Here is a 22,300-nt window from a genome sequence, read left to right as displayed (position 1 = left end):
GGAGAGGCAGCAGCTGGTGCAGTGGGAAGAGCCCTGACTCCTGTCCATCTGCTGCTGCCTTGATAAAGGACCTTGGGGCAAGTTCCTTCCTCTCTCTGGGTTTGTTTCCCCATCTATAAAATGAGAGGTTTAGACGAGATCATCTCCTAGGGCCTGTCCGGATCTAACACTCTGTGTTCTATAGAGCATCCAACCAAAAACTAGGAAAAAGGAAAACAGAAAAAACCCATGGGACATCAGAGAAATCTATACTCAGGAGTTCCAGGTTGCATGAAGGGCCTCTGGGCCAGATGCTTGGCTCCCAAGGCCAGCCAAGGTTGGGAGTCAGCCCCACAATCATATGATTCCAGCAGGGGAGACTTTAATCTAATTGATCTAGGGGATGGTAAAGATTGGTTTATGTTTGCAGCCCAGGTCAAATGCTTCCTTCCAAGTAAAGACACTCCAGTTGCAGGGAATTTATAAAATTCACAGGCAAAATCACACACACTTACCAGCTTTCTTCCAGATCTCTTCAGTGACATAGCCTGTTCCTGACCTACTGCTGAACTCACGCTGGGAATCTGCAGAGAGAGGGGGAAATAAAGGGGTGTCAGAGGGGACTCCCACTCCCACCCCCAGGCACAGAGACCATCTTCTCTTTCATCTGTACTCTGTCTGAAGGGGGGTGGACAAAGAGAAGAGAAAGAAAGAAAGAGGAAGAGAAGAGACAGGGAGAGGAAGAGACAAAGAAAAAGGGGGGGAGAGAGGGAAAAAAGGGGAGGAGATGGGGGAGAGGAAGAGAGAGAGAAGTAAAGAAAGAAGAGAGGGAGAGAAGAGAGGGAGAGAGAAAAGTAAAGTGAGAGGAGAGAAAAGAGGGAGGGAGAAAGAGAGACACAGAGAGAGAAACAGAAACTCCAAATACCTGGAGATTCAGGTCACACCTTAAGAAATAGGTTAATACTATAAATCTAAATTAATAAAGCTTTGAAAATGGATGAAAGAATTAGGTGACAAGAAAACAAATTTATACTGAGGCAGTATAATAGTGTAGTGGAAAGACTGGATGTGGAATCAGGAATCTTTGGGTTCAAATCAAATTCTGATTATTTCCTAGCTATGTGACTACAGGCAGGTCACTTGGGACATCTCATGGTTCTCCTGGGAGACAGAAGTAACAATAAACTCCACCAGAGGCTTTTCTAAGCAAATGCAGTAGAACCCTCTCCAAAGCACCAGAATGCCTATAAATAAGGCTGATGCAGAGGTTGGGTCATTTCATGTGTGGTTAGAAATCAGGCTATATAGGGTGTTCCTAAAGTCTGGACACATAGGCAAAAATGCATATTTTCAAGAAATGAAATGAACGAAATTTTCAACCACATTTTATTTAATTGGAATATTAACAAATAACATCTTCAACATGATTTCCATCATTTGTGATGCAAAGGTTGATGTGCTTTGCAAGATTCACGTGAACTCGATGCAGTAACTGCACATTTCCTATGTGTCCAGACTTTAGGAACACCCTGTAATGTGTATGTGTTTAAACAAGCCAGGGGGGAATGGCTGTGCTATGCACGGTGTAGGCACTTAATAAAGTGTTTGGTGAATCAAACTGAACTGGCTCATCCTTTAAAAAAGTAGTCTACATGACTTTGTTTCTGAGATATGACCAAAGTTGGCCCAAACAAGGAGGAACTAAGGGATTATTTCTGGAACATTTTCAAAACCTGGTTTGACATTAATGTTGGACAATGGTCTAGAAAATGAGTGTTAACTGAATATCTTTAGGAGCAGGAGGGATGCTGTTTTGCAAGACAGAGTGGAAAGAACTCTGGCTTTGAGGTCAGAGGCTCTGGATTCGAATTCTACTTCTAGTGCTTAGTGTGTGACCTCAGACAAGTCCCTCAAACTCCAAGCCTCAGTTTCCCTCATTTGTAAAATGAGATGGCCTGATTTAGATGGCCCGAGGTCCCTTCCAACTCTAGATCTAGGACCTTAAGATGGAGGTTTTGAGGAGGAGAAGCAGCTAGTACAGAGAGGCATAGAGGGGGCATCTAGAGAAGAGAACCAGAAGGGACAGAGAGGAAGTGTGAGCCATGATAGGGAACAGAAGCAACGAAGGGCCATAAGGCTTTACGGTCTGGGATTGGGGACAAGAGCTCTCGTTCCGGCTCTGACCTCTGACCTTCTGCTACTAGAATCATAGAAGGTCACTCTCCTCTCTTCTCTTCACACGGGACATTCAATCTGCCATCACCGCACCTTTGCATGGCCATCCCCCACAGGCATGTGTATACTCCCTCCCTCCTCATCCTCACCTTGAAGAATCTCCTCCTTGCAAGATGCAGCTCAAACATCATTGTCTGCAGGAACCGCATCCTGATCCCCCAACTACCTCATACCTATATTTACTTAAATGTGCCTACGTTGTCTCCCCTGTAGAATATAACTCTTTGAGGATGGCACTTTCACTTTTTGTATTTGTCTCCCCAGCACCAAGGACAGCGCCTAGCACACAGTCCATCCATCACATAGATTGATGACCTCTGGATGGAGGGAGAAAAGCAGCAGCTGGTACTTTTTAGCTATTTAAGAAGGCCCATAAGCTGGAAGCTCAGGACCAGTTTCCCCTAGACCTCTCTTTCTTCTGCAAGTCTGTGAGCACTTGCCAGAAAGGAATTCAGAACCTAATTAGGTCAAGGTACTTTCCAAACCTGAGGTTCAGGGCCAGTCTTCACACCTGGAGACAGATGTTAAAGGAAACTGCAGAAAATGGTAAAAGGCCCAGGGACTTGAGGGAAGGACACTGGATGGCTGAGGCCTTTTATATTTTCTCTTTGCTGTTATTCTTAAAGCAATGATTTCATTCACGAGCCTTCACTCAGAAAGCCAGGTTTTAGGTAATACTGAATTGAAATTATTTCTTCAACATTACTAGGAAAGCTGTCAAAGTCATTCTTTTGACCTTATATAAGGTTGGTTCTTAAGACACGTAACACTTAACACCTCCAACTTATAAATACTGTATGTTTCCAAAGTTTGTGTATAAGTCCCTTTCTTTGGTGGTGGCGAGATAGGTAGAGGAGCAACGCAGAGGGGCTCTGAATAGATTTCCCCAATTGCAAAAAATGTTATAAAATGATGAGTAGGAAATCTATTCTGGCTTTCCTTTGAAGCTCATTCAACTCTGAAAGTAGCTGAACAATACAACTAAAAGGACAGTTTTGAGTTCTGCGCTCTGGGCAAAGACTATACAATAAAGAAGAAAATAGAAAAAAATAGGAGGAAAAGAAAGAGATGGTGGAAGAAGGAGATACAAGACAGAGCACAGAGAAGGAGGAGGAGAACAAAGTGAGAAGAGAAAACTGAGTGGGCAAGAAAAAAAAATCATCCGTTGTCCTTCCCCCACCATCCTCCTGGACACAGAGCTGCCCTGAGCAAAATCTCTAGAGTTCAGATTTGTCTTTGTCATCCTCCCACCTATTTCTGTATCCCAGGTAACCAACGGTTCGTTTCTCTAAGCACCGCTTTCCACCCTCACCCCCAAGTGCTCCATTCTCCAAAATTATCTTACTATTTTCATACTATTTGAATTTCCATGTTCTTACCTTAACTAATCTCAGCTACAAATCAGCAAGAAAGCCGCCTAATTAAGCTTTTTTTTGGTCTCCTTGATATTGGTCAATCTAAAATTAGGGAGTTAGTGGTATAAATTAAGCAAGCCCCTGACTAAGGATAAGAATGGCCCTTGTCCTAACACTGGCACTCTTTACCAACCCTCATAGATTTCTCATCTAAAGATAATCTGTCTTCTAATGTCATTCTTATCTATTAAATAACTCACCCCAAATCACAAAGCAATTAAGTGGCAAAGTTCATTGGAACAAATGCCTCCTCACTCTTTCTCTTAGTCAAGTGCCTGTAATCTAGACTCTTGGGCCTCCAGATGTGGGAACTGATGTGTGTCCAAAATCACCCACAACAACCACACATCTGCTCTTCCCTCTGAATGACAGAAAGAAGGATGTGGCCACCACCATCATCGAGGAGCCAGCTACATACAGAGCCCTGGCTGGCAGCTGTCCGAACAAAGAATGTGGCAGTTACCAGGAGAAGTTTCACAACATGAAAAAATAAACATATGAAAAAACAAACTGTGGGAAACTCTTGAGGGAAAACATTAAAAAAAATCTTCATCCATTATGAGAGAAGGGCACAAATACATAGCGGGGATAAAAACGGGTAAACATGATCTGTAGGTCACCAAGGGGCAGTATGCATAGTAGACTGTGCACCATATCTGGAGTCAGGAATATCTAGGCTCAAATACTGGGCCAGATATTTATAAGCTGTGACCCTGGGTAAGCACTTAAGTTCTCTGTGCCTCAGTTTCCTCATCTGTAAATGAAGGGATTGGACTTGATGGGCTTTAAGGTCCCTTCCATTTCCATCAACTCCCATAAGAGACAGAAGTCTCTAAAGCTATTGGGCAGCTAGGAGAAAGAGTGCTGGGCCTGAAGTCAGAAGACTCTTCTTCCAGTGTTCAAATCTGGCCTCAGACAATTATTAGCGGCATGACCCTGAACAAGTCAGTTAACCCTGTTTGCCTTGGTTTCCTCATCTATAAAATAGGCCGGAAAAGGAAATGGCAAACCGCTCTAGTATCTTTGCCAAGAAAACCCTAAAGGGGGTCACAAAGAGGTAGACACTACTGAAACAGGTAAACAACAAAGTTATTAGATTTCTATCCATTAAAAAAAATTTAGATTTCTCCGCTTAACTTGACGGCTCTCTCATTGTCATAAGCTGACAGAAGAATTTTAACTTCATTAAATCGGTGCTGAATGTTGCCCAAGCCCCACCTACTGAGCCATGTTCCACGACCCCCTGAGGGGCTTCTGCCTTCCAAAGATGAGTGCTGCCTGTGCATCACTGGTAGTGGATTGACCAGCAGCTGACTCTTCTGCTCCTGCTCTCAAGAAAAGCTCAGATTCACAACCAGGTGAGTTTATTTCCTGCACTGACACACTGTTCTCTAAGGACACTTTGAAGCATGTCTCTGGGTCTAAGAACCAGGAGGGAGTGAAGTATTTTGCCAATCATTTACCCATGACTAGCTCCCTTTCTTTTTTGCAGTCATTTTGTTTTTTAAAATTTAATATTATATTTTCCCCCAATTATACTAGCATCCTTTCAATGCAAAAATAAAAGAAAAAAAATAAAACCCAACCCAACAACAACAAACAAAATAGCTCAACAGCCCTGGTAAGTGGGAGCCATAGAAGGCTATATACGGGCACTTACCATTGCTGAGTGAGTCTGAGCTTCCTGGGCTGTGCTGCCTGGAGATGAGCTCACTCCCGGCTTTCCTGGTCTCTGTGCTCTCACTGCATCGTCTCTTCCAAAAGTTGAGTTCTTCCCGATCGGTTTCCTGGCAGCGCCTCAGGACGGCCATGGAACGTCGGGTTTTCTCTACCATCTCCATGATGCAATTCAGAGCCTGGGAATGAGAGGATAAGGATAAACTGGGAATAATCAATGGAAGCAGGGAACTAGAATTCAGGAAGACTGGGGAAGGCGGCATTTCAGCTGAGACTTGAAGGGAGCCAAGGAAGCCGAGAGATGGAAGTGAGGATGGAGAGCATTCCAGGCACTGAGGGCAGCCAGTGAAAACGTCTGGAGGCCAGTGTCACTGAATTGCTGAGTATACTGAAGGGTATAAGGTGGAAGAAGAGTAGAAAAAGGGGCAGTGGTGTAGGTTATTATCCAAATGCCAAATAAAGGATTATACTTTTGGTCCTGGAGGTGACAGGGAGCCACTGGAGTTTATTAAAGAGAGGGGTATGTGTGTGTGTGTCTGTGTGTGTGTGTGTGTGTGTGTGTGTGTGTGTGTGTGTGTGTGTTTGAAAACCACTTTGACAGCAGAGTGGACTGAGGTGGAGAGGCTTGTGGCAAGACCAACCAACCAGCTATTCTAATTAGTCTGTTCTAATGGTGCAGCCATGAGGTGATGAGAGTCTGCACCTCGGTGGTGGCAGCTTCAGAGGAAAGGGGCATAGATGGAAGAGGCTGTGAAGGGGATGGATGAGAAAGAGTAAAGGTGGGAGGTGAACCAGAAGACAGCAGTGTCAATAAAACCTAGAGAAGAGAGTATATTAAGGAGAAGAGGGCAATTCTGCAGAGGTCAAAGAGGATGAGAATTGAGAAAAGGTCATTAGACGTGGCAATTAAGAGATCATTAGTAACTTTGGAGTTAGTATTTTTCAGCTGAATGATGAGGTTGTGAGAGGAAGTGGAGGCACGCATTGCAGATAGCCTTTTTAAGGAGATTAGCCACAAAAAACAGAAGAGATAGGGGCTGAGAGCTAGCAGAGAGGGATGGATCAAGTGAAAGTTTTTTGAGGATAGGGGAGAGGTGGATGTGTTTGTAGGCAGTAGGGAAGCAGCCAAGGGACAGAAAGGGATTGAGGATACTTAAGAGAGTGAGAATTAGAGGGGTCAATCAGCTGTGGAAGATGGGATGGAATGGGATCACTAGTGCAATGTAGCAGGACTAGTACCAGCCAGGAGAAGGATCACCTTTTTTTCCCCCAAACATTTCAATTTATTATTCATTTTTAGCATTCTTTTATTTTAAAATTTTGGGCTCCAAATCTTCTCCCTCATTCCCACCCCTCCCACTGAGAAGGCAAGAAATATGATATCAATTATACATGTGAAATTATGCAAAACATATTTCCACATTAGCCATATTTCAAAAAATTGCAACAAAAATAAAGAAAGTAAAAAAACCTGAGGCTTTAATTTGCAATCAGAGCTCATCAGCACTCTCTCTGGAGGCAGACAGCATTTTTTCATCATGAGTATTTAGGAATTGTCTTAGATCACTGTATTGATTGGAGCAGTCAAGTCTTTCACAGCTGATCATCATTACAACATTGAAGGGCCATCCCTTCATATGAGAGGGTGAAGGAGATCATGGTAGAAGACATTTGGGTGATGTGAGATAAGGAGGAGGAGAGAAGAAGGAGCTCGTGGCCAGGAACCGTGGGGTTAGGGTGTTTGAAAAGGTATCACTGTATGTTGAAGTGCCCCCATAAGAGGGCAGAACTGAGGAAGAAAGAAAGACTGTGAGTCACTGAACTGAATGAGAAAAAGATGTTCTGGAGATCAGCAGACAGTAGCTACCAGAATTTTGATTGGGTAAACCTCAAAGGAGGAAAAGTTACCAAGTGAAGGCAGTAGAAGGAAAACCTAGAACCTGGCAATGGGGAATGAGAAGTATCCCAACCTCCTTCCCCCACGCCCCAATGAGTGAGACAGTGAAAGTACAGCCAGTGAGGGAGGAGAAGGCCAGAGAGGCTGTTTCATCAGGAGAGAACCAGACATGAAGGGAGAGCCACAAGATGAAAGGAATGGGAAAGGAAAAGATTGAAGATGAATGTAAAGTTTGTTACCTGGAGTGAGCATTCCAGAGCAAACAGCAGAAGGGGTGCGGAGCTTTAGAGTGGGATATTGGGAGAAGTGGATTGAGGGGAATGGGAATAAGGGATGGGGGGGATGGGGTTTGAATGAGGACACCTGGTAGGGTTTAGAATCACTGAGAGGGAGAGAGGAGGATCACTAACAAAGGAGTTCTCCTAGGTTCTTATTGTTCCTAGGATTCAGGCTTCAGGGTGATGTTCTTTCAGGGTCTTTGGTAGCTCAGGCTAGGAAGGCAAAAGACAATCCTTGACCTCAAGGACCAAACAGTCCAAAGAAGGAGACAACAGGCAAATAACTATGTACAAACAAGCTACAGACAGGAGAAACTGGAGATAATTGGGGGGGGGCGGTGCTAAGAATAAGGAGGAGTGGGAAAGGCTTCCATGCCAATGATCATAACCACAATAAATTAACTGACATTTATGCAGCTCTTCAAGGCATACAAAGGACTTGCTCCATATCATGACTTCACTTTATTCTCACAACAACCCAGTTAAGTGGGTGCTCCTGGCATTATTATCCTTGCTTTACATATAAGGGAATTAGGGGTAGCTGGGTGGCATAGTGGATAGCACCCCAAGTCAAGAGGACCTGAGTTCAAATCTGGTCTCAGATACTTACTAGCTGTGTGACTCTGGGCAAGTCACTTAACCCCGGTTGCCTCCAACAAACAAACAAATAAGGGAAGAAAAGTGAAGTTTAGAAGAGTTACATGATTTGCCAATGGGCACACAGAAAGGAAGAACACTGGAGCTGGAATTCAAACCTGGTTTTCCCCTGGCTTGAAGTCTAATGCTCTTCCCACTGCTCCAAGTTGCTGCTCAACAGTTATGCTCCATGATCCTAAGATATGCACGTGATACCTTTTGCTCTGCTTCCTGCCCCAACCTCTAACCCCTCATTTCATTGTGTCTGGGCATGGGGGAGAAAACTGCTTATTTCATACTAAAATAGGAATGACTGCTAGGTCTCCCCATTAGGAGCAAATTCCCCTTTCTTTTGAACCCACCTTGGTTTCCTATCCCCCTTTTTGCAGTTTTCTGTTTTCATCTAGCTACTCTGTCTTTCAAGATCAGATAAGGGGAATGCGCCCATTCTGCCCACTGCATTAACTCCCAACTTCTCCATCTTCACCCTCTGCCTCGTAGTGTACCCACATATCTAATTAACCCGGGATGACACTAAAACAGGAAAGAGAGGGGTCTGTCGGGTTATCTGGAAATCATCCTGCCAGATGTCTTTGCCCAGGATTCTTACATGATCGAGATGTTTCCACTCGTCAGCCCATTCTCTCTCTGTCAAACGGTGGTCCACCAGCTCCTCCTGGTATCCTCCATTTAAGCCTGTGCAAAATGAAAGAGTACATTTTCTAGGATTAGGAGGGAGTGCTCAGAGAGGCTTATAGTCTTAACACAAATTGGGCGATGGTCAAGAGCCAAGGATGCTGGCGAAGGAGGTGCGGCTGGGTGATTGAGGCTGGGGGGGTCATACCACGGCCTGAAGATGCCAGCTATTGCCCAGGCCAATTGAAGATCTTAGGATATACCTTCATTCACGGTGTTAAAGCACAGTGGGAGAACTAAGCCTTGAGAATGTAGAGAGAGGATGAATCTCTATAGGGGAAGATCGGGGGTAATAACAGTAAGCTGAGGTGGTATTGGCAAGTGTAAGGAAGCTCTGGGAGAAATACAGCATGGTTTACAAGAATTAGGTGAGTGCTAAGCCTCAGGTCATTGGCTCCACTGGGTGCTTGGGGATTTGGTTTGGATGTGGTGGGAGGAGTCTGCTTTAGTCCCCTGCCCTTACACAGTGACACCAGTATTGGGGAGCCATGACTATGAGCCCAGCTCAAGTCTATATCTGCAGCCAGGTGGTATGGTGGATATAGTTCTGGACTTGGAGTCAGGAAAACCTGAATTAAAAACCTGCCTCAAACACTCACTGGTGGTGTGGTCCTGGCCAAGTCACTTAACCTGTTTGTCTCAGTTTACTCACCTGTAAAATGAAGGCAATTATAGTTCCTACCTCACAAGATTGTCATGAGGATAATATATAATAATATAATATAATATAATATAATATAATATAATATAATATAATATAATATAATATGATATATAAAATAAAATATATAATATAATAAATAAAATAATATATAATAAATAATATATAATATAATATAATATAACATAATATAATATAATATATATAATATACATCTGAAGTGATATATCAGTGTCAGCGATTATTATTACAACCAGGAATTCCAGGGGGAAGGGAGTTTCCTCTGTAGTCACAACATAGTGGAAGAATCCAGGGAATTGAGGAAAGGAGAGGAGGGGGCAGTGCAGGGAAAGAAGGCCAGACAATTCGGAGCAGAAGGCACGATGGAGAGTGCAGTATGACTCTAGGGCTAGGGCTAGGCCCTAACAACCGCTCACAGCCAATCAGCATTTATTAGGTACCTGTCCTGTGGCAGGCATTGTTCTAAGGAACCCCAAGTCTAGCCTCCTAACGACTGTGCTGCCCACCTTATATCCTTGTGCCTTTACACATAAAATCAGCTCTATCTCCCTTCTATATTGTTTACAAATGGGAAGAGGCCAGGCGGATTTTATTAATATATTAAATTTCATATATGCTGCAAAAACCGTATGTAATACAAGTTCACCATTTCACATCCAATCCTTTTTTCCTCTTGCTTACTGAAATGTTCACATTTATTGTTGGCTAAGCTAATTAAAAAGAAAACAAAGAAAAAGAATGTATGTAGGGAGATCGGCGTGCTGTGAAGAAGGAAGAGAGGACCAGGGGACCGAGAGAGAGTAAAGGCTGCCGTGAGAGCAGTGGGATGTGACTGCTCTGCAAGTTTAATGATATTATAAACATGTGGTTGGCTTTAAAGTTCGTAATGAATCAACTTTGTAAATAAAAGGAAAAAAAGAAAGACCAGTTCTCTTTCCCAAGGCAAAATTAAAGAATGTCCAGACAACTGCTGCTATTGATGAGGGGTCTCAGGGCGAGAGGCCGGCTCTGGCTAGGACAGCATGGGACCCGGGTTCTGCACATCAGAGCTGGAGGTCAGAGGAAGTATTCTGATGCTCCTGTAGTTTACATTTTTACATTTAAGTCAATCTGGGTCTTTGCTTTGCTTCTGTACTAGGCTGCAACCTCTCCCAGGATAATCTTTAGCTCACAGCCCCAGGGTAGGACTAAATGGGGACCTGTCTGCTGTGCTTTGGGCTGAGGAAAGAGAGGCCCAGGGAAGGTGCGCAAGCAGCTATGCAGGAGGGAGAAGCAGGTAATGGTGAGATAAAGACACACAAGATGTCCAAGGAGTCCTGGGTGGGGAAAGAGCAAGGAATGAAGAGTCCATTGATTATGACTCGGTGCTGTGATTTCACTCAAGGCCAGGGAATGTCCTTGAAGACCCTCTGAGCTCAGCTGAGCTGGCCAATAGCCTGGCCCTCCTGTGCACTTAGAAATGCCCTAAGGCAAAAGTTTCCAAAGCTGGAGAGCCCTTAATAAGGGAAAGACTGGGAGAGAGGAGATTGTTACAACATGGAGCCCAAGTAAGAGGGAACACAGTGGATAGAGTGCCTGGCCTGAAGTCAGGAAGATGCATCTTCCTGAGTTCAAATCCAGCCTCAGACAAGTCACTTCATCCTGTGTGCCTCAGTTTTCTCATCTGTCAAATGAGCTGGAGAGAGAAATGGCAAACCACTCCAGTATCTCTGCCAAGAAAACCCCCAAAAGGCGTCACAAAGAGTCAGATATGACTGAACTATAAGAATGGAGAGGAGGGGAACAGATCCCAGGTACATTTTGAAGGTAGAAGCCATAAAAGCCAGCAGCTAGAGCACAGAGGACTGGGATGATGAAGTTTACTGGTGGTGCTGGTGCCAGAAATCAGGAAATCTTTGGAGATGGCCACTTGGTGAGCTCCTTGAGGGCAGAAACGATTTCATTTTTTTCTGGCACAGGAAGCACTTAGTAACGGTTTGCTGAATTGAATTTGATATTCAACTACTAAATTCAATCCACCATTACAAAAAAAAATCCACAACAATACAACAAGAGATGATACCTGTCCCTTAGCCTGACTCTAAATTTAGGGCAGCTAGGTGTCACAATGGATAAAGCGTCAGGTCTAGAGTCAGACACTTACTAGCTGTGTGACCCTGGGCAAGTCACTTCACCCTGTTTGCCTCAGTCTCCTCATATGTTAAAATGAGCTGGAGAAGGAAATGGCACAACACTCTAGTATCTTTGCCAAGAAAACCCCAAATCAGGGCAGCTAGGCGGCACAATGAGTGGCGCACCGGCCCTGGAGTCAGGAGGACCTGAATTCGAATGTGACCTCGGACACTTAACACACTAGCTGTGCAACCTTGGGGAAGTCACTTAACCCCAACTGCCCTGGCCTTCCCCCCTGGAAAAAAAAAAGAAAAAGAAAAAAAAGAAAGAAAAATGTGCTGGGAGTAATATAAAAAAAGGGAAAGAAAACTCCAAACGGGGTCATAAAGAGTTGGGCATGACTGAAAAATGATTGAAAAAGCTCTAAATTTATGACCTTGTGAGGCCTATTAACCAAATCCATTTGTCACTAACCTACCTCAAGCAGGGCTCCAGAGTAAGCACCATGTGATAAATCACTGGCAGCTTTGCTGGAGAAAATGAACGAGACAGGACAAGTGATGGGTGCTTTGCCAAGCTGCCATACTCTCTCACTGTGAGGCTACTGAGGGCAGAGGTCACTCACTATAGCCTTGGCTTATTGTGCTAAGAAGCCAGACACTGGGCCATGAGTTGAAAAGATGAAGCAAAGAGGGGACCCCCACCCCCTGCCAAAAAAAAGCAGACCAAGAATTTCCTAAGGATATCGCTACTGGAGTCATCCTTGGGGGTCAAGCACCATGAGATGAGTTCCCTTTTACTCATAAGAGCCCCGTTTTCAGAACAGTGGTAAAACTTAGGTACTCAGGACAAGGGTTTTTAACCTGGGGTCTCTGAACTTTTAAAAAAGACATATTTTGGTAACAACATTTCAAAATAACTAGCTTCCTTTAAAATCCTATTTTCTTCACCTAAAAACATTATTTTGAAAAGGGATCCATAGATTTCTCTAGATGGCCAAAGGCATCGAAGACATTAAAAAGGTTAAAAAGCCCTAACCTGGAGGAAGAGAGGGCCAAGCCAAGGACATTAGGTCTCCCATATCTCCTAGCACCGACAATGAAAGCAAGGCCCTGTGGTAGATGGGCCCCTGCACCTAAGAGTTGGGCAGACAGGGGTTTGCGGACTACACTTGGTACTTCCTGGCTGGTTTTGTGGTTCTAGGCACATCGTCCATAAAATGGGTATTGTAATGGTCTCTGCCTCACAGAGCTGGTGTGAGGGTCAAATGAAGTCATAGCCGTAGTCTCATTTATGATACTGTTTGCTGTATATATTGTATTTTAATATAAAAAATGTTATATGCCATATAAATAAAATGTAGTATATTAATATACAATTAACATGCTAGTCTATATAGTATATAATAATTGTACTGACATTGGGGATACCTTATGGACTGCTTTAGCCTCTTTGCTAATATTTTATTCCATATCTTTCACTAGGAATATTGGTCTGTTGGTTTAAGTGAGTTAATGGGGAAGTGACAGACAGGTAAAGAAAAAAGAAAGGCCAATAACACATAAAAAAATCCACGGCACACAGAGTAATAAGGCATTTGTTACTACCTTGCGAAACTGAATGGACGCTTTTAAAAACAAACTGTACATAACCGCAGTTTTATAGTTGTCTATTAGAATATTAGTACCTGTGATTGTTGAATCCATAATAAAAATAAAATAAAAAAGAGAAAATTTATGGAATTTCAATTTGAGGTTTGCAGCTTTCTTGAGAAGGCACAAAAGATAAGAGAGTGGACCTTGGATTTAGGAAGACCTGAGTTCAAGCCGATCATTGACAAGTGACAATTTCTTGGGGTCACCAGGCAACCCTCGAGAGACCAAATTACAAGATAAGCTGCTGATTCGCATTGGCAGGGGGTGGGGAGTGGGGGTGGGGACATTTCTGATGCAGATGAGATCACAGGTCTGCACCTCCCCTTGCCCCATCCCCTCATTTCCCCCCCTGACTTTATTACCACTACTCTGCTTGGTTTTCCCTCTGGAGTACTGATAACAAAAAGACATATTGTACTTGTCCTTCAGTTTGAGGGAAGATACGCTCAGTTTATATGACTCTGCTGAATGGAGGAGAGCTCTATAGATGGGAAGAAACATGTGGCTTACCGAGCCCATGATGTCGGTCACCACCGCCACCACCACCGCCACCACTACCACCACCACGGATTTCTCGATGTTCTAGCATCTTGGTGGAGTCCCTGTATAAGTGTGAAGTGGCAAAATCTTCCAAGGTGTAATGCTGGAGAGGCGGCGGGGTGGGATGGAACTGCCCACCAGGATTCATGAGGGGCAGGGAGAGAGCCGGGCTGTGCCGGGGAGCAGGGCTGATGGTGCACACTCTCTTGGCGGGAGGCTCAGGGGGGACTGGGTCTCTCTCGAAGCTGGTGTCTTCTCTCCTGCAGAAGAACCAGAGCAAGACTGCCGATGATGCAAAAGTCCATGGTAGTGGGAACACGTGGTGATGCCTTCCCATCACCAGGATAAGTCCATCACCAGGAAGAAGGACTCAGGTTTGGATACTCTACACCTTTTCAACTTACCTTCAGCGGCGTCTCCTCTCTGATTGGAGGCCTAGAGGGTGGGGGTCCTTTATAGGGGGCTCACCACTTTCCCGGCAATTCCACTCTCCACCAGCAGCAGCCCTGCTTGGCTTCCACTCCACAGAACAATACGGCCCCATGGCAAGTACCCCTGATCTGCTCCCCTCCCACCCCACCACCACTCCTGGCTTCCTTTTGTGCGCTGTCTTTCCCCATTAGACCATATACTCCTTGAGCTCAGCAACTGTCTTTTTATCATTTGCAATTCCAGTGTTTAGCACAGTGCCTGGTACGTAGTAGGCACTTAATAAATGTTTATTGACTTGAATAATGAAAGAATCAAGCCCAAACCTCACCTGCAGCAGAGAATGATCTTCTTATATGACTGAGCAACAACTGCCAGGCACTAGGCTCAGTGCAGGAAGAGGGAGGTACAAAAAAAGGCAAAAGACAATCCCTGCCCTCAAGGAGCTTATGGTCTAATAATAATTGACAAAAGAAAAGGCACTTCTTAAGGGGGATTAGGAAAGGTTTCCTGTAGGAGGTGGGATTTGAAGGAAGCTAGAAGGCAGAGATGAGGAGGGACAATGCTCCAAGCATGGGGCAAAGGGAATCGGCTGAAAATAGGAGAGAAAGGAGAAAAAAAAGTGATTAAGGGGCTGGAAAATGCAGGGCCACATTTACCTGTCGGGACTGTGTCTCTTGCCATTCCCATGGACTTCGATAAGAAGCTCTGCAGAGTCAGCTGGGGAGGTGGTATTCGTGTTGAGCAGGAGGTGTTCGTGCTGGGCCAGGTACTGGGAAGGGGTCTGCTTGGCTGCCCGGGCACAGTGCAGCAGCTCCCTCTGTAACAGGGGAAGGTTGGCCTGGAACAGGAGAGACAATGAGATGGTTTCTCCCACCCCTGGCACTTGTGACTTCCTCTTGGACCCAGGAATACATGAAGCAAAAGACCCTTTCCCTCGCTTTGGGTCTCTAACTCCCCACAAGTATCTTGTTACTCCAGAGCCCCAGAGAAACTCTCTTCCTATGGGCTCAAAGCTCATCTTCCCTTTAAGCCATGGCTGGGAACTAAGGGTAATGGGAGGGTGGAGGAAGCTAGGATATCCCTAGTGTGACCCAGGTGTCTAGGAAAGATGGGCTCTTAACTCAGCAAGGGCCTCCAAACGTGACAGAAAGGCTAGGCTTAGTGTTAACCACCGAACCCTCTGCTTTTCCTTATGAAATTAATCACTTGTAAGGTTAGAAATAACAACTTTCCTCTCTTTACTGTGGGATGCTCCATTTTAACCAGAATTTTAAAATAGAATCTTTTAACAAACTAAAACAATGGAAAGAAATTATCAAATCTTTAGAAAAAAGAAGATGGCCTAATATTCGGAGAGATGGTTTCTCCATCCCCTACCCCCAATCTCTACATTTGTTAGACACCAAGGGAAAAATTGGGATCTTTGATGTGTTAGAAAATGCTAGTTTTTAGCACGTGGGAATCTGGAATCCTGGTGGGCAGTAAGACCCAAGTCCTACAGGGAACCAGGTGATAATAAAAATTACTGACCTTTATCTAGAGCTTTAAAAAGCCCTTTACAAAGATTATCTCATTGGATCCTCACAGTAACCCCAGGGTGAGTACCATTATTAGAGGCAGCTAGGTACCAAAGTGGATAGAGCACTAAGCCTGGTGTCAGGAGGACATAAGTTCAACAACCCTCTTTGCCTTACTTTCCTCAACTGTAAAATGAGCTGGTGAAGGAAATGGTGAAGCACTCCAATATCTTTGCCAGGAAAACCCCAAATGGAGTCACAAAGAGTTGGACCCAACTGAACAACAATTAAGTGCCATTCTTATCCCTTTTAACCTATGAGGACACTGAGAGTCTGGGAAGCTCCCCAGATGACTTGCCCAGCTACACAACCAGGTAAGTGTTGGGGGCAATATTCAAACCTGTCTCTCCTAAATCCGAACCTAGTACTCAGAACAGCACAGCAGAAGTGGAGATGGGGAAGCAGTAGCGATTCTCACTGAGAAACCATTTCTAAGTTTCTGGCCTTGTATACCACACAAATGCATGACCCTCCCTTCTCCTCTAAAAGTAAGCCCTCACTATAAAGATTATCAACAGTAGTTCTCTAATTTGAGAGTTGGGAGGAGCTTAAGCAATTGTCTGGTCTGATTTCCCCACACACATACACCTAGCCCCAACCTTACTGAACAGGGAAGGAAACACAAGTCAAAAGAAGGGAACTGACTTACCTAGGGTCACAGAATAAGTTCCAGAGCTGGGATTAGAACCCAGACCTCCTAGCTCCCAATCTAGTGGAATGAACCCTATTTCTCATAGCCTCCACTGTCCAATGACTGGGGTGGGGTTTGTTTTTTTTTAAGCATTTAAGGGGATCTATTATAGGGTCCTAGTGTTTCTCCCTGGGGGCTCTTTCTGGCCAAGAGTTGGGCTTATGGCTAGCTGAGACTATAGGGGCTAACATGTATGTATACAACGAAGGGTACAGTCTTTACCGGGAGGTAAAAACTCAGTCAAAACAGCACCCTCAAGGAATATAGGCCCTTTCTTATCCAGCAGAGCTGGCCTCGAGTCAACAAGCATTTATTAAGTGCTTATCATATGGCAGGCACTGTGTTAGGTACTGGAAATACAAATAAAAGCAGAAAGACAGTTCCTCCCCTCAAGAAGCTTACATTCTAATGGGAGAGGACAGCACAGAAAAGGAAGATGAGAAGTTTGTGCATGGGGGTGGGGAATGACTGGAATAGAGACTTTCCTTAAAGTAGAGGGACCTAGGAGGAATTGACCAATGAGAGGAAGGGGCCACTGAGGCCCCTTCCAGAGGGTGAAGGCTGTTGTGGCATAGTGGATAAAGTCTAGAGAATCCTGAGTTGAGCCCAGACAGGAATGAAGACATGGCTGGCCTGGGTACTGGCCTGAAGATGGAGGTTCTGTCCCCATGTCCATGTGCACATCCCAGTGAGCTAAAGCGTATGGAAAGGAATTGGGTCGCTGCATATGTCAGGGTGGGGAGGGGGTCTGGTCTGTCTGCAAGGACACATCCAGAAATAGACCCTCTGCCTACTTTCCACCTGGATCACGTTAGGATGGTCATCCCAAAGAAGCTAGCACACCCTAAAATCTGCAGGCATGCAGAACGATTTTGGGGAGCCTGTGTGCCCGGCTTCCCATTTGCTACTCACTGTCTGATGGAGGCTGCGCTCTGCCCCCCACAGTGTGCAGCATATGGAGAGGAAAGACAGGAAGCCAGTTCTCACACTTGACTATGGAGACCTTTAGTTTTTAAATGTCAAAACCCTATAGCAGTGACATGTGATTTCATATTTCCCACTCCCCACACTGGATATGTTTCAATTCTGCAAATGAAGCTATTGCTGGTGGCTAGTGCAGCCCATGTCTGATACCTCTCTTTTCCAAAACTTTACAGGGGCGAGGAGAGTAAGATGGGAAATGAGTATATCCAGAACTGCTACTGCCCAAGATGAAATAGAGCCACATCTTCAGGTTCATTACCTAATTGGAAAAAAAAGTATCTCTCCCCATGGACAAGAGTCTCACAGGAAGGGCTACAATCTATTTGCCTGGAGAGAACATTCAAATAGATGAGATCAAAGATACATTTGAGGATCTAAATGTCTGAGAGCTGAACTACGCAAGCTTCATCGAGTGCCTCCAAGGTCTGGCACTCTGGGATTCAGTTCACTTTTGCCAGATCCTTCATTGTGTTATGAGCAACCGGACCCAACGAGTTTTGGTTCTGTACCGCATGTGATTGAGATCGACTCAGAGGGAGTCCCTAGCGGTGACTGCAAGTATCTGTCCCTGGCCCTGTCCCATTCAGCATTTTTATCAATGGCTTGGGCAAATACACAGATGTGCTTTCAAGCATGTAGAGATAATGGATGACAGAACCAAGATTCAAGTGACCTCAATGGCTGGAGTGATGGAGATGAAAGTAGATGGCAGACTTAAATGCGAAGTCCTGCAACGACAAAACGCCACATGCATGAGCACAGAGTGTGTGTGTGGGGGGTGAGGTTTGAGAACAGGTCACATGGCAAGAGATGTTGGGGAAGAGGGGGATGGGAGTGAAGCACAGGCTCCACAGAAACAAACACTGATGTGGAAGAAGCAAAAAAAAAAAAAATAAAAAATAAAAGGGACCTTTCAGACTTCACTAATGAGGGTAACATCCAGAGCAAAAGACAGGGACAGTCTCACCAGCCTCTGCGATACTTATTTAAGGAGGAAGATTGATAGGCTGGAGATGATCTAAGGTCAGAGGGGCAAAGGGTCTGGAAGCCATGTTCTTCTGTGAGGAGTGGTGGTTAAGGGAACTGAGATGTTTGGAGAGAAGAGGGAGGGAGAGGGTAAGGAGAGGGAAGAGGGAGAGAGGAGGGGAGGGAGGAGAGAAAAAGAAGGGGAGAGAGAAGGAGGGAGAGAAGAGAGAATGTGTATGTGTAAGTCAAGAATTCACTCTACCCAGCTGACATGATAACCATATTGGATAAGGTATGCAACATTCTGCACCCCAAAGTCTATCATCTCCTACCCAAGAAGTTTAGTACCTAGGTTGGTCTTTGCATTTAATTTGAGTTCTGATGTATTAGGCCATTTTCCCACGGAAGAACGAGCAGATATTATCTGTTTTTGCCAGGATTAATAGGCTGAAATCCAAAGGATGCAAATTTCAGGTGGATAGCAAGAGAATACATTCTCAAAACACTGAGGGCTGCCCAGTAATGGGACAGGCTGCCTTGTGAAATAGTGAGCTTCACATCAGTGAAAGAGTTCAAGCAGAGGTCTGACCCGGCGGGAATGTGGCATCTCTAAGAATCTATGATTCTGGCGTCCAGGACTCCTCAGCTGCTAAATCTAGCAGGTATTTTCTTGCTTGTTTGGGGGAAAGAGGACTGAATTGGGAGTCAGAGATTCTAGTTTTGGACTCTGCATCTGCATGACTTGGGTCAGTCATTAACCTCTCTAGGTTTCAATTTCTTCCTCTGTAAAATGACAACTGAGACAGGCTAGATGCCAACCAAGGTCCTCTTCCAACTCAAACTTATGGGTTTCCACTGTCAGTCAGGATACTAGGGATATACAGTTTTCTAAAAGAGTTTTTTTTGGAGGGGGGGACATTTGGAAGGAAGAAAACAGGAGGGTCTAGCGAGACTGGATTTACAGAATGAAAAAGAAATGGGTGTCCCAAACTTTCTGGCTTGAGGGACAGAGAGGACGGGGTACCACTAGCAGGAAGTGTGTTGGGAAGGAGTGTGGGTAGGCTTCAGACATAATCTGCACCTGGCTCTACTGACCAGAAAGAGAAGTCCTGGTATGACTGCTAACAATGATACCCTAGTTAAGGTTTCAAAAAGAAAAGCTTAATTATTTGGCATCCACATTTTAAATCCTATTCATTAGTTGAATATTCATTCCCTTTGGTGGTGGGTGGAAGGAAAAAAAGAGGTGATATAATATGGTTGGAAAAAGCCTTGGATTTGTTGGAGTCCGGGGATCAGAATTTGAATCCTGTCTCTGCCATGAGTTACCCTAATCTTTTAGGACAAAAGTCAGCTTTGGTTCTTTATTTCAGATTTGACTTTAGACAGGCATTTAAAAAAAACCAACCTAAGAAATACTGGCTTTATTGGAGTTTTATAAACATAACAGCAAGCTTTACTTTTTCTATGCAAAGAAACCTTTCTGAATCTCAATTCCCTCACCTGAAGGAGCTTACTGGATGGCTTCTATGGTCCCATCCTGTTTGAAATCCTAGGGATTCTGGGGTCATTTTGTTCAGAAGGCAGCTCAGTGGTTAGAGCACTGGGCTTGGTGTCAGGAAGACCTGAACTCAAATCTCACCTCAGCTGGGGATACCCTGGGAAAGTGTGCCTCAGTTTCCTTAACTATAACATGGGAATAACGATGAGCGCGTACCTCCCAGGATCATCACGAGGACCAGAGACATCTGTAAAGCACCTAGAGCAGTGTCCAGCATAGAAGAAGTGCTATGTAAATGTTAGCGATCATCGTTACTATTATCTGGACAATAGCATCGCATCTACCTTCCAGGGTTGGCCAGAGATATCTGTAAGGTACTTAGCGCAGTGTCTGGCTCACACTAGGTGCTATGTAAATGCTGATTCTCTTTTCCCTTCCCCTTTCTTCCAAACTTAAAATTGTTCCTGAAGACTATCCCTAGCCAGAACTCTAATAACACGAATTTAAAATTTCAACTGTATGAGTTCTTTGCCCATAAAAAGTAAAGTTTGCTATTATGTTTATAAAACTCCAATTTAAAAGAGTGGAGGTATTTAAAAAAATGCATATCTAAACTCAAATTAAATCTGAAATAAAGAACCAAGGCTGACTTTTCTCCTACAAGGAAACGGATGATTTCTTTTTCTTTTTGTGGAGAGGTCGGGGCAGTACAGGTCTGTGATTTCGTCTCTGTACAAACTCACTGGTGTAGAAAGGTCTCTCAGATGCAGCCAGGCACCCTGTTGGTAAGTGGCAGTCGGAAAGAGCTGCCAGGGTTAGTGAGAGGTAGGAGACTTAGCCAGGGCCACACTGCTAGGATGGGTCAGAACTGGTCTTGTGCCCTGTCTTCCTGACTCCGGGCCAGCAGTTTCTTATGAGTCACGCTGCCTCTTGGCTGAGACATCAGCTCAGGAGAGGGACTGAATGTGCACGCATGAAACCAGCTCCGCATGAAGGGTTAATACAGCCAGCACCCTCATTAGTGTCTGGAGCTGAAAGAAACTGACAGCAGCCCCAATGCCAAAAAGCTGCCACCATGTCCGTGCCTCCTGCTGTGTGCCCAAACAACAGAATGAAGGAGGGAGGAGGGCCTGACCAGGCAGAGCAGTTACAGAGACAGGCGCACTGTTCTAGGGAGATGAACAGCAGGCACTCGGGATTAACATTTTTTTTTTAAAGCATGCCTGATCTTTGCATTTTGGCGCGGAAAATTGGGAGAGGGAGGTGGGGTGTGAGCTCTGCCCGTGTTCAACCTGTCCTTTGATGGATAAAAACATACTGTGATTATTTCTTAGGATAACAAGTCTGTCAATACTTTCATGATTCCAGAGTCTTGTGGAACATATCTGTCTAGGAAATCTCAAGATCCATACCTAGTTGAGACAGCATAACCCCACCTGTTTGGTGGGGAGGACAATAAGAGCTGTCCATACAAAACCACTGTGGTGATTAACCAATTAACACTACCACTACCTTGGCAGGCAGGCCCTCCTCACCTGGAATGTTATCTTCTCTAGTCAGCTAAGTTGAAAAGTTAGCATTTTGGAATTCTTTTCTATAACTTACTGTTTTCCACCTCCTTTAGCTAGAGGGGAAAAGTCTTCTGAAATGAGACATTAAGTAGCAAATAAAATCAACATCTCACTTATCCAGAAGTCACAGACCAAATAATCTCAATTATCTAACAGATTCCCCCTCCTCCATTCCTGTAAGAGTTTAAAAAAGTCCCATAGTAATCAAAAATAGTTGGCATAAAATCCAGGCACTTGCTCAGAGACTGTTAACTCTTATTTTACTCACAGTTCTAACAAGTTTGGTTACCTTATTAGCTTTCCAAGATCAGAGAAAGTCAGGGGTTAGGGCAGGGGTTGCTGTAGGTAGGTATATTTACTGTTGCAAGAAGCAACCAATCGTTGTGAGTCAGAGAAACTATATAAAACAAACTCCTAAAGCCTAGCAGTGAGGGCCATAGCAGTGTAGGGCCTACCTCTTAAAGGCTATAAATAAGATCTTTCAGTTGCCCTCCCTTTAGAAAGTCAGCCATTGCCAAAGTCTCCTTCCTCACCCTCCCTAACCCGTCCCTTCCCCTCCCCCGCAGCTGGGTCCCCACACAGCACTTTGGAAGGAACAAAGGGGAAGAGAACAGATGGCATCTCCTGAATCATGAGTATGGTTGGTGCAGCCCCAGGAGATCAGGAGGGACTCACCTCTTTTTTCCCCTCTGGAAGTGGGAATCTCATCAGGGGCTTCCAAAGGGCAAAAAACTGGGGACAGCTGGCCTACATGCCCAAGCTGACTTGGAATTCCC

At 44.6% G+C, this 22,300-nt stretch overlaps 1 protein-coding gene across 4 annotated transcripts in view; it reads right to left on the bottom strand.

Moving 5' to 3' along the window:
- Window positions 1-22,300, bottom strand: part of CBFA2T2 (CBFA2/RUNX1 partner transcriptional co-repressor 2) — a 101,989-nt gene that overhangs the window by 12,450 nt on the left and 67,239 nt on the right. For all 4 annotated transcript variants that reach the window (XR_005009925.1, XM_036751313.1, XM_036751312.1 and 1 more), the window contains exons 5-9: window positions 14,891-15,072; window positions 13,773-14,062; window positions 8,728-8,813; window positions 5,290-5,485; window positions 495-563 (exon numbers count right to left, since the gene is read on the bottom strand). Coding sequence is in view for 3 of the 4 variants with exons in the window: in XM_036751313.1 (XP_036607208.1) it covers window positions 495-563; window positions 5,290-5,485; window positions 8,728-8,813; window positions 13,773-14,062; window positions 14,891-15,072 (823 nt within the window). In the remaining variant the exon portion in view is untranslated. The remainder of the gene's footprint in view (window positions 1-494; window positions 564-5,289; window positions 5,486-8,727; window positions 8,814-13,772; window positions 14,063-14,890; window positions 15,073-22,300) is intronic.

The sequence above is a fragment of the Trichosurus vulpecula genome, chromosome 3 (genome assembly GCF_011100635.1).
Source record: "Trichosurus vulpecula isolate mTriVul1 chromosome 3, mTriVul1.pri, whole genome shotgun sequence".
NCBI lineage: Eukaryota > Metazoa > Chordata > Mammalia > Diprotodontia > Phalangeridae > Trichosurus > Trichosurus vulpecula.
The sequence above is the reverse complement of the archived record's forward strand: the minus strand, read 5'-3'. Positions and strand labels throughout refer to the sequence as shown.